Below are 13,542 nucleotides of genomic sequence, written 5' to 3'. Positions count from 1 at the left end.
AAAAAAGATGGTACACTGCGGTTTTGTGTGGTCTACCGTCGCCTAAACAAAGTAACTAAAAAAGATGTTTATCCCCTTCCTCGAATCGACGATGCTGTCGATCGCCTCTGCTATGCAAAATATTTCTCATCCATGGACCTCAAATCAGGATATTGGCAAATCGAAGTAGATGAACGGGACCGAGAAAAAACCGCATTGTTTACTACGGAGGGGCTCTATGAGTTTAAGGCAATGCCATTTGGTTTGTTCTCTGCACCGGCGACGTTCCAACGGCTGATGGACACAGTTCTGGCAGACCTGAAGTGGCAGACATGCCTCGTCTACCTTGATGACGTTGTGTGTTCGCCCCAACTTTCGAGGAGCACCTTCGGCGCCTTGAAGTTGTGCTGCAAGCCATGAAGTCTTCTGGGCTAACGTTAAAAAATGAGAAATGCCGCTTTGCTTACACTGAGCTAAAGTTCTTTGGTCACGTCGTCAGTTGCGAGGGAGTTCGGCCGGACCCGGACAAAACCAATGCTATTGCCAATTTCCCTCCACCGCAGGACCAAAAGGAAGTCCGCCGCTTTCTAGGATTATGTGCCTACTACTGTCGCTTTGTGAAAGATTTCGCTCAAATCGCCGAGCCCCTGACGCGTTTGACAAGGACAGACACGCCTTTCACGTGGGATGCCCCTCAAGCACAAGCATTTGAAACTCTTCAACGCCACCTGCAATGACCTCCAGTTCTGGCTCACTTCGACGAAAACGCAGATACGGAGCTTCATACTGACGCAAGCAACGTAGTCCTGGGTGCCGTTCTGGTTCAAATCCACAGCAGTCGAGAGCGAGTCATCGCTTACGCCAGCCTCTTTTTGTCTCGCGCTGAAGCTAACTACTCAGCAACTAAGAAAGAGTGTTTAGCGATCGTGCGGGCGACGTCGAAATTTCGACCCTACCTTTATGGAAAACGTTTTACTGTAGTTACGGACCATCATGCCTTGTGTTGGCTTGCGACCCTCAAAGATCCATCAGCCCGCCTTGTCAGATGGAGTCTGCGCCTCCAAGAATACGACATGACAGTGGCGTACAAGTCGGGCCGGAAACACTCGGATGCCGATTGCCTCTCGCGTGCCCCCGTCGAATCCCCAACGGAGGACGGAAACTACGACGACGACATCACCTTAAAGGCGATCAGTGCAACGAGCCTTGCTGACAAACAATACGCCGACCCAGAACTTCGCGACCTCATTGAGTTTCTTAACGGGACCCGCCCGACTGCCCCGAAGGCTTTCAAGCGCTCGGTAGGGTCTCTCTGCGTTCGCCATGGTGTCCTCGTAAAGAAAAATTTCGTCGCAAACAATCAGCAATACCTTATTGTTATACCGACGAGCCTAAGGGACGAAATCCTTCAAGCTTCACACGATGAACCGACTTCTGGACATTTGGGTGTAGCCCGCACGCTTGAAAGAATCAAAGAGAAGTATTACTGGCCCCGCCTTCATTCGGACGTTACACACTACGTCAGAACGTGCCGAGGCTGTCAGCGTCGCAAAGCGCCCTCAACAAAACCTGCTGGATTCTTAAAGCCTATAGCACCACCATCGCGGCCTTTCCAGCAGATCGGGATGGACATGCTGGGCCCATTCCCTTTCTCAATCGGGAATCAAGTGGGTCATCGTGGCAACTGACTATCTGACCCGATACGCAGAAACATCAGCTCTGCCAAGTGCCACAGCCCTTGACGTAGCAAAATTTTTCATCCATCAGATCGTTTTGCGACACGGTGCCCCGGAGACCCTAATCACCGACAGGGGTACAGCTTTCATGGCTGACCTCCTGCAGCAGATTTTACTCCACAGCCATACAGACCACCGAAGGACGACATCCTACCACCCTCAGACGAACGGTTTAACGGAACGCTTAAACGAAACGCTAGGTGACATGTTCTCCATGTATGTCGACGTTAAGCACAAAACTTGGGACGAAGTGCTCCCATACGTCACCTTTGCATACAATATGGCCGTTCAGGAAACGACAACCATGCCACCGTTCCGTTTCGTTTACGGCCGCGACGTGACCACGATGCTAGACGCCATGTTACCGCATGTGGACGACATCGACCCGAATGCGGATCTTCACACCTTCCTGCACCTCGCTGAAGAGGCTCGTCAGCTGGCCAGGGTGAGGATTCTCGACCAACAATGCCGAGATGCCCAACACTATAACCTCCGACGCCGTGATGCTCGGTACCCATCAGGAGACCGTGTGTGGGTCTGGTTTCCCATTCGCCGACGCGTACTTAGCGAAAAGCTCCTCTGCCGGTATTTTAACCTTACAAAATCATCAGGCCACTTGGAGACCTGAACTATGAGGTCGTTCCTGACGGCTTTCAGAAGACTCGGCACTCCCAGCACCCTGAGGTGGTACACGTTGTCCGCCTCAAGCCTTACCACGAGCGGTAGCGCTAGAGCTGGACATACGGCCGCACAACACGTGAACTTCCCTTGGTGAACTTTTTTTTTTCAACACGCCGGCTACGCATCGGGACGATGCTCTTTTTTTCCGGGGGCCAGTGACACAGTGCATTCCGCATTTTCACTTAGCGCTGACCTGAATCACGCGCCGTCTCGAAGAAGAGGAAGCGGAGGTGTCAGCGATCTTGAGCTGTGGTGCAGACGTTCGTCGGATCCTGCGTTCCTGTCTTCAGGGATCACCGCATTCACGCGTGACAATATATATATATATATATATATATATATATATATATATATATATATATATATATATATATACATATGTGTGTTTAAGTATACTGACGCACGCTTAAGAACTGACGTTTCGATCGATTGGGGACCATTCTTGTTCAGAGAGAATATATATATTGTAGGGTTGAATTAGGGAGATAAGTACGTTCTCCCCACTCAATCGCGGCTGACACTGTTCAAAGCCGCCCGCACCCCACCCCGTGATCGCGTACGCTACCGAGCGCTCGCCGAACACTGCGGGCCTTGCTCTGGGGGAGTAAAGGAATGACACATTGGCTGACACAGACATTTATTGCTACAGAAACAATGCCAGCTAGCAACAAGGTACGCTAATGAATCAAGGTCGTCCGACTCACCAGCAAGATTCCGAGCGAATGTTCGCCCGCGCTAGAGCAAGGGATATATACTCCGAAGGCCGGACGGGACGAGTAGGGGAGCCTGTCTCCCCGTCGCTTCCTCGCCCCGCCGGCGAAGAACGGAGCCGCGAGCGACACGTCCGATCGCGCCGACGATCCCAGCCGAAGCGCCCCATGCCCCCTTTCCCTCGCGCGGGCTTTGGCAGCCTCGCGCGCAGGATGCTGGCGCCCTCTCTTGCCAGTTAATGTAACTGACAAGGGAATGCGCTTTGCCTCAAGGTGAGACTGCCGCTGCACGGTGCCTCGCGAGAAAGCAAACTCAGGGGGCAGCAGGGCAGGTCCCCACTTCCCCCCAAACTTAAATAGACCCACGCGCCTGAAAGTACATGCTATGGAGGAGTCTCCTGGTCTTCATGTCCTTGAGGCACGTCTTGCAGCGGAGGTCACGCCGACTTCCGCGGTGTTCCGAAGGCGGCGTGAAGGTCTCCGCTGGGACGACTCGTATGGCCCGCGGACTACCGTGTCCGCAGGCCCGCGAATCGAAGGCCGGTGGGAAAACTGCAGGCCAGGATCCTGCAGTAGTCGTTAGGGCAGCAGCAGCCGGAGGTGACTGCTGACTGGTCTCGCCACAGCTGCCCCGGATGGATGCGGCGAACAGTATACAATCCGCTCCGTCGCAGCAGGTGGCAGCGAGACGATGTGCACCGGACAGCAAGCCTGGGTGGCTCCACCGGATCTGCAAAATTGCCGAAACGCTCTCGGCGTGCCTTTAACGTAGGTCACGGGAGGGGAAGTGGCATCCGCAAGGGCCTCGTGGCACAATGCCTAACTCGCTAGCAAAACGTGTCGGTGGCTGTGCAAGCGCAAAGTTCGAGTGAACAAAGCCCTTTCTTGAGTTGAACGAGACTGCTCAGTTCGTGCGAGGTTACAAAAAAAACAGACGGGCAGCATAATGTGCCCCCTCTCAACGACACGGTCCGGTGGTCGTGTCTCTTTTAACGTGGTGCAGGCAGCTCCGAAAAGCCTCAGGCCTAACTACCACTCCGACAACGATCGTGACCACAACAAAGACCCGAAACGGGTTATGTGCGCGCAGCCGCGAGGAGACGTCAGCTTTGTGGGGTGGTCCTACCCCGCTCACTGCACAAAGCAGCTTCTGAGCGGTCGGCGCCCACCGCATCGGACGGGGTCGGAGCGCCCGGTGCCGAGCTGCAATACCAGCGAGCTCGTAGAGGCACCCGTGGCCTCAGGCCACCCGGCACCCGGAGCCGCGACTCGCATAGCCGAAAAAGAGACAGAAGACAAAGTATATACAGAAGCTCGGACCACCCACGCGGCTTCCGTACTCACTCGCTTCGGGCTCGGCGACTCCGCGGGCGCTAGGCCTCGCGCTCCCTCGATGCGGACCAAGTGATTCTCATGAAGAAACTCCAGGGAAATCTTAATTAAAAATGTGCTGAGCATGTCGAAAAGTTCAAACATGCTGCAGCGCAATACACCTCGCACTAAAGAAAGCATGCCGCAGGTCCTAGCGATCAAAATTCACTCTAGGCCTAGCACTTGTCAAGTCCGGACAAAGAACGTTCCTCGAACCGAACCGACAGTCGTCCAATGTTCTAAGAACAGGCCCCACGTTGTGCTGCCAGATGTGGGGGTTTGATTTTGGGAGACAAGTACGTTCTCCCCACTCAATCGCGGCTGACACGGTTCAAAGGCGCCCGAACCCACCCCGTAATCGCGTACGCTACCGCGCGCTCGCCGACCACGGCGGGCCTTGCTCTGGGGGAACAAAAGTACGACACATTAGTGGACACAAACAGGCATTTATTGCTACAGAAACAATAACGCCAGCTAGCAACAAGGTATGCTAATGAATCAAGGTCGTCCGACTCACCAGCAAGGTTCCGAGCGAATGTTCGCCCGCGCTAGGGCAAGGGATATATACTCCGAAGGCCGTACGGGACAAGTACGGGAGCCTGTCTCCACGTCGCTTCCTCGCCCCGCCGGCGAAGAGCGGAGCCGCGAGAGACACGTCCGATCACGCCGACGATTCCAGCCGAAGCGCCCCATGCCCCCTCTCCCGCGCGCGGGCTTTGGCAGTCTCGCGCGCAGCGATGCTGGCGCCCTCTTTTGCCAGTTAATGTAACTGACAAGGGCATGCGCTCAGCCTCGAGGTGAGACTGCCGCTGCACGGTGCCTCGCGGGAAAGTACACTCAGGGGGCCGTAGCTCAGTTGGTAAGAGCACCGGACGCGATATTCGGAGGTCGTGGGTTCGGATCCCACCGGCGGCATGGTTGTTTTTTCTGCTGCTTTATAAGTAATTTTCTTTAAACCGATTGATTCGCACTACAAATAAAAAAAAGATTAAAAACATTCCCCCATGCCCCTTGGTTTCCGTGACTGTTGGCTTCCTTAATATGCTTGTCAAACGAGCCCCTCATTTCCTTTACCTTTTCTGCTAATATATATATATATATATATATATATATATATATATATATATTAGCAGAAAAGGTAAAGGAAATGAGGGGCTCGTTTATACCTGCCTACCTGCCGGGGCATGTGGTAGCTCAGTTAAACGCGAGATGTTGCTCAGGAGTAGCAACCTGGGATTCAACTCAAGCCAATAAACAACCAAAGTTCCATCAGGCCAGCACATGCCAAAGAAGGGCAGTGGCGCATCGCTTAACCACTTCACCACTGCACCAGCTGTGGTATGAGGACTCCCACGGATCTATAATGTTAAGGAGAGAATGACCTATTGCGCATAGATGGGCATTAATCCTTTATCGCTAACCTTACAATGCTTTCCGTGAACACTAGATCTGAACAACGGAACTGAAGTGAAAACCGAAGTGCTAGCGCAATTAATTTGTATTTGGCGTAACTACGGAAATCAACGATCTTTTCATACGTTGTTGCTGCTGTTTTATGTTTTCTATGCACTAATAACAGCTCACTTAGTAGGAAGAACAGCAGTTTCTTCATCATCAGAGAAAAGCGTGTTTTTAAGAGCATTTATTATGGAAACCACTTCATCTATTGAAGCAGGCGACAAAAATATATAATCCGCAGCTGGAAAAAAATATGGAGCTTCTGTTCTGGCCCCGGAGCTCAAATGGAGCCATGGTGAGCTCCAGTACCTATAAAGTCATCATTAAGTATACTGGCAGGTGAGAACCCGCGTAAATATCCGCATTGGTACGTAGTTCAGAACGAAAGTCATATTTTTACCCCTTCTCGCAGTATTAATGGGTTGTCAGAGCGATTTAAGTTTGTGCAAGATGGATCAAAACTTGTTACTATAGAAAGAAGACTGCCTGCAAATGCTACAGATATTTGTAATTAATTAAGTAATGCAGAAACCGAAATGTATCACAACCTAGAGGATTTCACGGATTTCGCGCGTCTCTCCCAAAAGAACGAAATATGGAGCGACGCGGCACATACAGTGGTACGCTAGGTGAACATCTTTAGTAGCGGTAATCGTTATTCAGAGGACACACAGAGTTAATGCACTGATGCGTCTGAGCAATGTCACAAGTTTTGTGCCACAGGATTGAGACATTTGTGAAACAATCGCTTGGCACATCTCGAAAAACTGTATTCAAACTTTTCTATAGCTTCCTTCTTTGGGTTCTAAAGAATTCGAAAAAAAAATGACTTGACCACTTTTCCTGTGCCTGGTAAAGGTGTAAAACAGACTTCGCAGCCAAAATTTGTGCGTTATTTCTCTCAGCAGGGTACAGCAGTAGGACTACGGGGAAAAGATTTTCCACTTGATCTGAGAAATTCTTCTGTTATGCGCAGTGATTGACGCCACCGGAAAGTACCCTAGCGGACTTCTGACGTCTGCCCGGGCAAACTTGGGTGCCTTCGACAAATGCGTAGAGACTGTGGGGCACAATGAATTCGGTCAGAAGACAGCGCGGGGCCAGTACTGCAACGTGGTGGCATACGGCGGAAACAAAACCGACCTAGACGACCTCATCGCAGCAGCTATGTCTATTACACATACACGGGTGAGAAGTACGCCTGCTAGATAGTTCGAAATTATTCGGAGGTTATATGGTCGCTCCACTAAATCGTCATTCATTACCCAGGTACGGAAAAAAAGTTTAAAAAATTGTCTGTGGTTTAGTTCTGGTAAACCCATGTTGAATTGCGAAAGCTTCGTTTCCTCGGCACGTCGTCCACACAGCGTCTCATTCCGACGCTCTCGAGAATTCAAACCGGTCTCTTCCGCAGTTGAAGAGTCACTCCGGACGTGGCACGACTTCTTCAGGCCGCATCTTCGTTACGACGCTTCTCGAGTCGTGCGGCGCGTTCTTCTGCCGTCTCCTCAGCACGTTGTCTCTTCCTCGCTTCGTTCTTTCGTTCTTGTCTCTCTTTCGCGCTCTCCATAACGACTACAATGCACTGAGGCCACGGAGCAAGACTATATAGGAGGTTAAACTCCCGTCAGCGCGAGCGAGCGCAGGCGACCAGATAAAAGAGAGTTTTAGTTTCACGTACGTAGAGGGTTCACGTACGCAAATGTGAGAAGTCTACGTAGCCTGCACGCAGGTCGTTTGAAACCCTTATAGTTACACTTACGCGACACACGCCGCGCGTTATTCCTATCGCCATCTACTAGAAAACACAGACACTGGTTGTAGCCTAAATCATCCAAGACAGGTCTTTAAGCCAGGCCATTCGGTCTGTCCTCGTGTTTGGCAGTTTGGCTATGTTTGGCTGGTTTGGGGCTCCCTCAGTTCGTGATTTCGCGAGACCGTTGCTATGACGACGACCAACGCTACTCCGTCAGGCTTAAGAGCTGAAAAATCGCCCTTCTGTCTGAAAAACAAAAGCTAGTTGACGCTTGAAACCTTTTGCTAGGGTAAGAATGGACAAATCGAAGGCGAATACAACAGTTTAGAACACGATATCGCTTCGAGGGACTAGCGACGAAGCTGTTATTGCTGTGAAGCGGCGGACAGGGCGCCGCCATGTTTGTCAACGCTACGTACGCAAGGAACGCAAAGACCGCAACGTAAAAATCCGAATCTCACGTACGTACGTGAGACTCGCGCATACCCTTTGCGTTCTGCGCATGCGCACTGGTCACCCGTAAGAGCTCTACGTACGTGAAGCCTCTACGTACATGAAACTAAAACTCTCTAAAGTCACAATTGTATGCGCCGACGGGACCGCATGCAGTGGCGCCATGCGGCACCTTGTTGAAGCCGCAGCGAAACAAAAATGCAGCGCCCGGGCTGGCAGCTCCGGCGCGCTCTCCGGCAGTGCATGCTCAAAGCAGACGACAAGCAGACGACACGGGTGTTTGCTTCAGCGGGCACGCCATGACGTTGTATTTCTGAGCCCTTAAGTCATACAGCAACAGTTCTTGTCGGTGTCTGTTTAAGGTCCGTAATACTAACAGCGTTGCTACGCGCAGTGCGGCCTCCTTCGGAATTTGCTAGAATAAGATGGGAGGCAGGTGTTCTGTTCGAAATTGCAAAAGCGGTTACAAGTGTGTCAGGGAGAAGGTGAGCGAGGTGAGAAGTTGTAGCCGCTTGTTTCCTTCTCGACTGGCGTGTAGTCATAAACGCTGCGCCGTACGACGCCCGCGTTCTCCTTCGGTAGATGAAACTTAGCGTGGTCACATACTCGACGAACATGAAGGCATGTTTGCCTTCGACGAATGCCAACAGCGCTTACACCCATCCAATCAAAGTCATCGCGCCGGTGTCAAACAAAATCCCTGCTTAAAACCAGAAGCTACAGGTCATCTTATAGCGGTCATGGAAAAGAACACGTTTTATTTTTTACTGTGCTCAAATGGTTGAAGCCTAGCACCAGTTTATCTTCGGGCTACCAGCGGTAAAAAAGCACGCGTGAGTGCTCTCAATAGAAGTCGGGCACTCGCGGCCGAACGGGAGCAACGCGTTCGACCGGTTGCCTTGGCAACCGAAACGGCCGCTAGGCGCCGCCAGCATGATAGTGGCGCCGCGGGCTTCTGACCTTATCTGGTGGCGGCAGACAGCGGTGTTTTCACTCCTGTATAGTCTTCCTCCGTGATTGAGGCGAAGCGCATATATATATATATATATATATATATATATATATATATATATATATATATATATATATATATATACACATCTGGTGGAGTGAACGGCGACGGCAGCGGCGTCGACGGCGGCGCCATCTGTTGGAGAGCGCCTGCGGTGTTGCTAGCCAACGGCGGCTCAAGCTCGTTCGGCGGCCACGGCAAATGGCACACGGCGTACGGCATACGGCACATGGCATACGGCATACGGTATACGGCTGAAGTGCGCGACGAGCCGAAATGGCTCTCTGGTTGGCGTAGTAAAGCATTCGCTTAACTTCCTCGTGCAGAAATCTAACAGGACAACCTCTTAGAAGTATTTTGCATTTTTATATCCTTTGAATGAATGGCCCTAATAGCAACTGTTGCAGTTAGAACTCTAGCGGCTCATATTGACAGCCTGCACGTTTCTACCGATACGCATCTTCGTAAGAAAATTCTGAGGGATTACGAATTAAATTCTGCCGTAATTGTCCTTAATCATGGTCATAATAGTTCTCTATACTTTTGCCATCTTAAATACATTTTAAGTAATAAACGAACTATTATTTGCACCATACTCTGCATCACGTTCATTTATTTCGCCGAAAAGCTCATGTATCGCGTACTCGCCCCACCCAGAAGCACTGTTCGGGGTACGAGAGAAACAGGACGGTTGTAAAAGCTCCCCTTTATGGGTTTGAGTTTGCTGAAAACCAGCTGTAGAGATGGTTAGTACTGATTCTGTAAAACATTCTTAGCAAATGTTTCTTTCCTGAGTGTTAATTCTGACGTAATAATTTCAATCTGGGCGTTGTAGGCACAAGAGTAAGCAAACATACGTGCGTCCAAATGTTCCTGTATGATGTACACATACCGAATAGGCAGTAGTGCCGCTCACTTCGTAGACGCGCACAATACCGGCTTGCATATACCTGCTAACCCATTTGGCATGACAAGGAGCATGAGTTAAATCGAGCGCTCGCATGAGTGTGAATACAAAAGCAAGGAAATAAATAGACATCTTAAACTGGCCCGCAATTAAGATTTCCTGCTGATATCCGCAGGGAACGAGGCATGGCTTCATGAAGTGCTGCGCCGTAATAAAGCGGTGGGATCAGATACCTTGGAGCCTTGATTACAAATATGCTCTCAGTGTATTGCCTGCAGGCCAATGATTAGTTTCTGGCATGAGTAAATATTGTGGTGCGTAATAAATGTCAAGGGAAACAAACTTCCGGAAAGTGAATGAAACGAATAATTGAACGTTCGACACGCCCTTTATTTCCCATAACTGATTAATGTCTGTCACTCTAAGATAGCAAATAAGACTAGTCAAGAAAACAATAAACTGTTGTCATGCGTATCGGAGCCAACTTTCTCTTCTGAGTCAAACGAATACAGGAAGCCGGATGCTTGCTAGTAACATTCTACCAGACAGTACAGACTACTGAGGCAACAGGCCGAGCCCATGGCCTTCGCTGTAACAAAGAAAATGCCCGAAACGACCACTAGAGCCCTATCTTGTTTAATGTTGCAAGATTACTTCGAAAAGACCAGTATCATTCAAGAAAGCCGGTTTGCAGCTGCCTAGGCAGATAAAAAACGGCGCTCCTGATTTTGTTGTCGTCGAGAATTTTCATTCTCGACCACTGCATGCCGGGCAGCCAGCTGGTTTTTCGTAAAACCACCTGCAGCCTCCGGTTTTAGTGTCAATGTCCCGTGTAGCAAGAAACATAGACACAAAGATCAGGTAAGCGAAAGCTCGGGTGCCTTTGACAGATATTTTTCTCTCGGCAGGTTACCAGATTTCGAGGGCATATCTATGAGCAGACGATTCTAATCATGCGATTAGGTATTTGTGTGCTCGATGTCTGCAGTCAGGAGGAACTACAGTGAAATGGCAAAATCAGGTACGCCACCGCAGCATTAAACCTGTGCAAGGTTCTCCGAAATTCATTGCCCGCTCCAATGTGATGATCAGCAGTTTTTATTTCTTCGGGCGAAAATCTCTCATTTGGCTGCTGCAACGAATGACAGCATTATGTGAACGAAAAATAATAGTACAGTGACTACCCGTATGATCAAGATCTGTATTTTTGATGCGCCTGACGTTGTCTTCTCAGTGCTTCCTGAAACTCTAGACGCTACCATCAAGAACTGCATCACCGGCCTGTCTCCACGCATCACAACAGCTCAGGTTACTATCCTGTAAGTATGTTGAACGAACTGCACAGGAACGTTGAGAATAGCTCCGCAATTCGCCCGATTTAATCTGCGAAGAGCAGCAAGTTACCTAATGCTCCTTTCTTTCTGCAGAGCATTCCTTGGCACTCTAGGCCTTGTGATCGTGCTTGGAAATGCCGTCGATTTGTACAGCTCACGAAGAAACGAGAAAGAGAAGCAAGGATAAATATCTTTGAATATTTATTGACATCAATTTTTGAAGTATATAACCTTCAAAGATAAATTTTAGGTACCGTATTACGAATTGTGAAGCGATTGTTACGACTGACAAAGGAAATAACTACCGAGGAGTGAAGTTGTGAGCTCTTGCACAAGGGCGTGAACAATCTCCGATTTTTGCACACTGTTACATTATGCGCACTTTCTGCGCCGCGCGTTTAATTCTAGAGCCTGTTACCTTCCTTATTTATCAGCGCTCTATTATTAACTCTGTAATCATTATTACGGCCACTTAAAAATTATTTGCTTTTATTCATACTGTTATATTACCATGCTGGACATTAAGAGTAATGCTTTCCGAAACGTGGGCAAGCATTCTTCATTTGATTTTAACTCAAGAGAGAAAAAGAAGGAAAGCCAAGTTTATAAACTCTCTATCGGCACTTTGATTCGAAAAAAAGCATATATTTTCTTGAACAGCTTTAAGCCGCATATGAATATTTTTCAACTAGGTCTCCTTCACTTCTTACTTTATTGCAGGTGTTCTTATATCGATTCTGAAATCATTCTCTGTGATGTCTAATACGCGCATGATGCTTCAAATTGCGAAAAACAAGAGCTCTGACGCCTACAACATGAGGTTCCTGCACGGCATCCGGTTCTTCAGCATTGTCTATATCCTTGTTGGACACAGCTACGGTGCCCCTACGGAAATTTGGAGTGCGTGAGCCTTTGGCCTCTAAACCAAACGATTACAAGATCCTGCTCAGATATATAGTCTTTATATAGAATGTATATATAGATTATATAGACTTTATAGGTTTATAGCCTGTCATCTTCGCAGCAGCGGCCTGTACGTCCCTTGTAATGCCGCAGCTAATGAGAAGACGCACTCGACAGCGTCAAAGGGGGCTATGCTGCTCGAGCTTTCATCGGAGCTGCTTTTTTATTTTTCTGCGTTTAGCTCTTTACTCATGAGGGCCATTGTCGTTAGCAATGATCAGGTGGCGTAAGAATCTATAATTTAAAGTGAGACTAAAAAGCCGTCCGCTTACCAAAACGCAGTGTAAGGGAAGCACGCCGGTTTGCAAGGCACCTCTTATGCTGCGCTTCATTACAGAAACAAAAATGGACTCCATATCTCACCGTCGAGAGTAGATGTAAGCATGAAATGCACCGCAGAAAGGGCGCACCACATTCCAGAACGTCTCAAATATCATGGTAGGTGCAGTCGAGTTTTGGGAAGCCATCAGCCGCTTTTTTTAGTCAAATAGAAGTGAGATAGTATAAATATACTGCACTTTTCCTTGTCTCAAAGCTAATTTTTCGCGGTGCAGTTGGGACGAATCAAAAGTAAGAAAAGCGAAGCCAAAGTAATCAGCGAAAGCTGATTGACATCGAAAGTGTGCCATAAATTTTTATAATTATTTTCTTTCATCTTAGTGCTTTGCTGCGTATGAACCTTCATACTGTCGTAAGCGACCGTATTATTGTTATTGCCACACTTACTGCAAGATAAGTAGTCTATAAGCAAATTCACTTGGCATTAGCTTCAACGACTTGCATGCCAGGTTAGAGTGAGGTTCGGGGAGGAGGTATCTGTGGCTAGAGCAATCCCTTGAGCTAACATGGTTGCTGCGACTCGGATATGTATTCATTCCGACGCTGCGATGAGCTGCGTGACCCGCGCGTGCTCAGTAAACGGCGGGGCACATGATATAGATGGTGTTGTTGACGCATGCGCTGCTCCGGCGGCAGCGCAGCACGTAGGCAGCATGGGGTCACTGAAAGTTTCGCCAAAGTTCGTTTAGGTTCGCTTTTGTGTTCTTCCTCTGTTCCTGCAGCTGCGCGTGGACCACTGCGACTAAAAGCATTAAATGCAAAAAATACAAACGATGGTTAATGATATTTCATGTGCCAGAACAACGCCGTGCGCATGATGCACTATATGCTCCGAATAAATTC

The 13,542-nt window shown here is 49.1% G+C and overlaps 1 protein-coding gene across 1 annotated transcript in view; it reads left to right on the top strand.

Annotated features, from left to right (window-relative positions):
- The window catches only part of LOC144111890 (uncharacterized), a 31,854-nt gene extending 20,270 nt beyond the window's left edge, over positions 1-11,584 (top strand). The window contains exons 3-6 of the mRNA XM_077644918.1: positions 6,912-7,123; positions 10,972-11,066; positions 11,281-11,382; positions 11,491-11,584. Of these exons, the coding sequence (XP_077501044.1) occupies positions 6,912-7,123; positions 10,972-11,066; positions 11,281-11,382; positions 11,491-11,584 (503 nt within the window). The remainder of the gene's footprint in view (positions 1-6,911; positions 7,124-10,971; positions 11,067-11,280; positions 11,383-11,490) is intronic.
- Positions 11,585-13,542: the final 1,958 nt, after the last annotated feature.

The sequence above is a fragment of the Amblyomma americanum genome, unplaced genomic scaffold (assembly GCF_052857255.1).
Source record: "Amblyomma americanum isolate KBUSLIRL-KWMA unplaced genomic scaffold, ASM5285725v1 scaffold_12, whole genome shotgun sequence".
NCBI lineage: Eukaryota > Metazoa > Arthropoda > Arachnida > Ixodida > Ixodidae > Amblyomma > Amblyomma americanum.
This window is presented reverse-complemented; position numbering and strand designations above follow the sequence as displayed.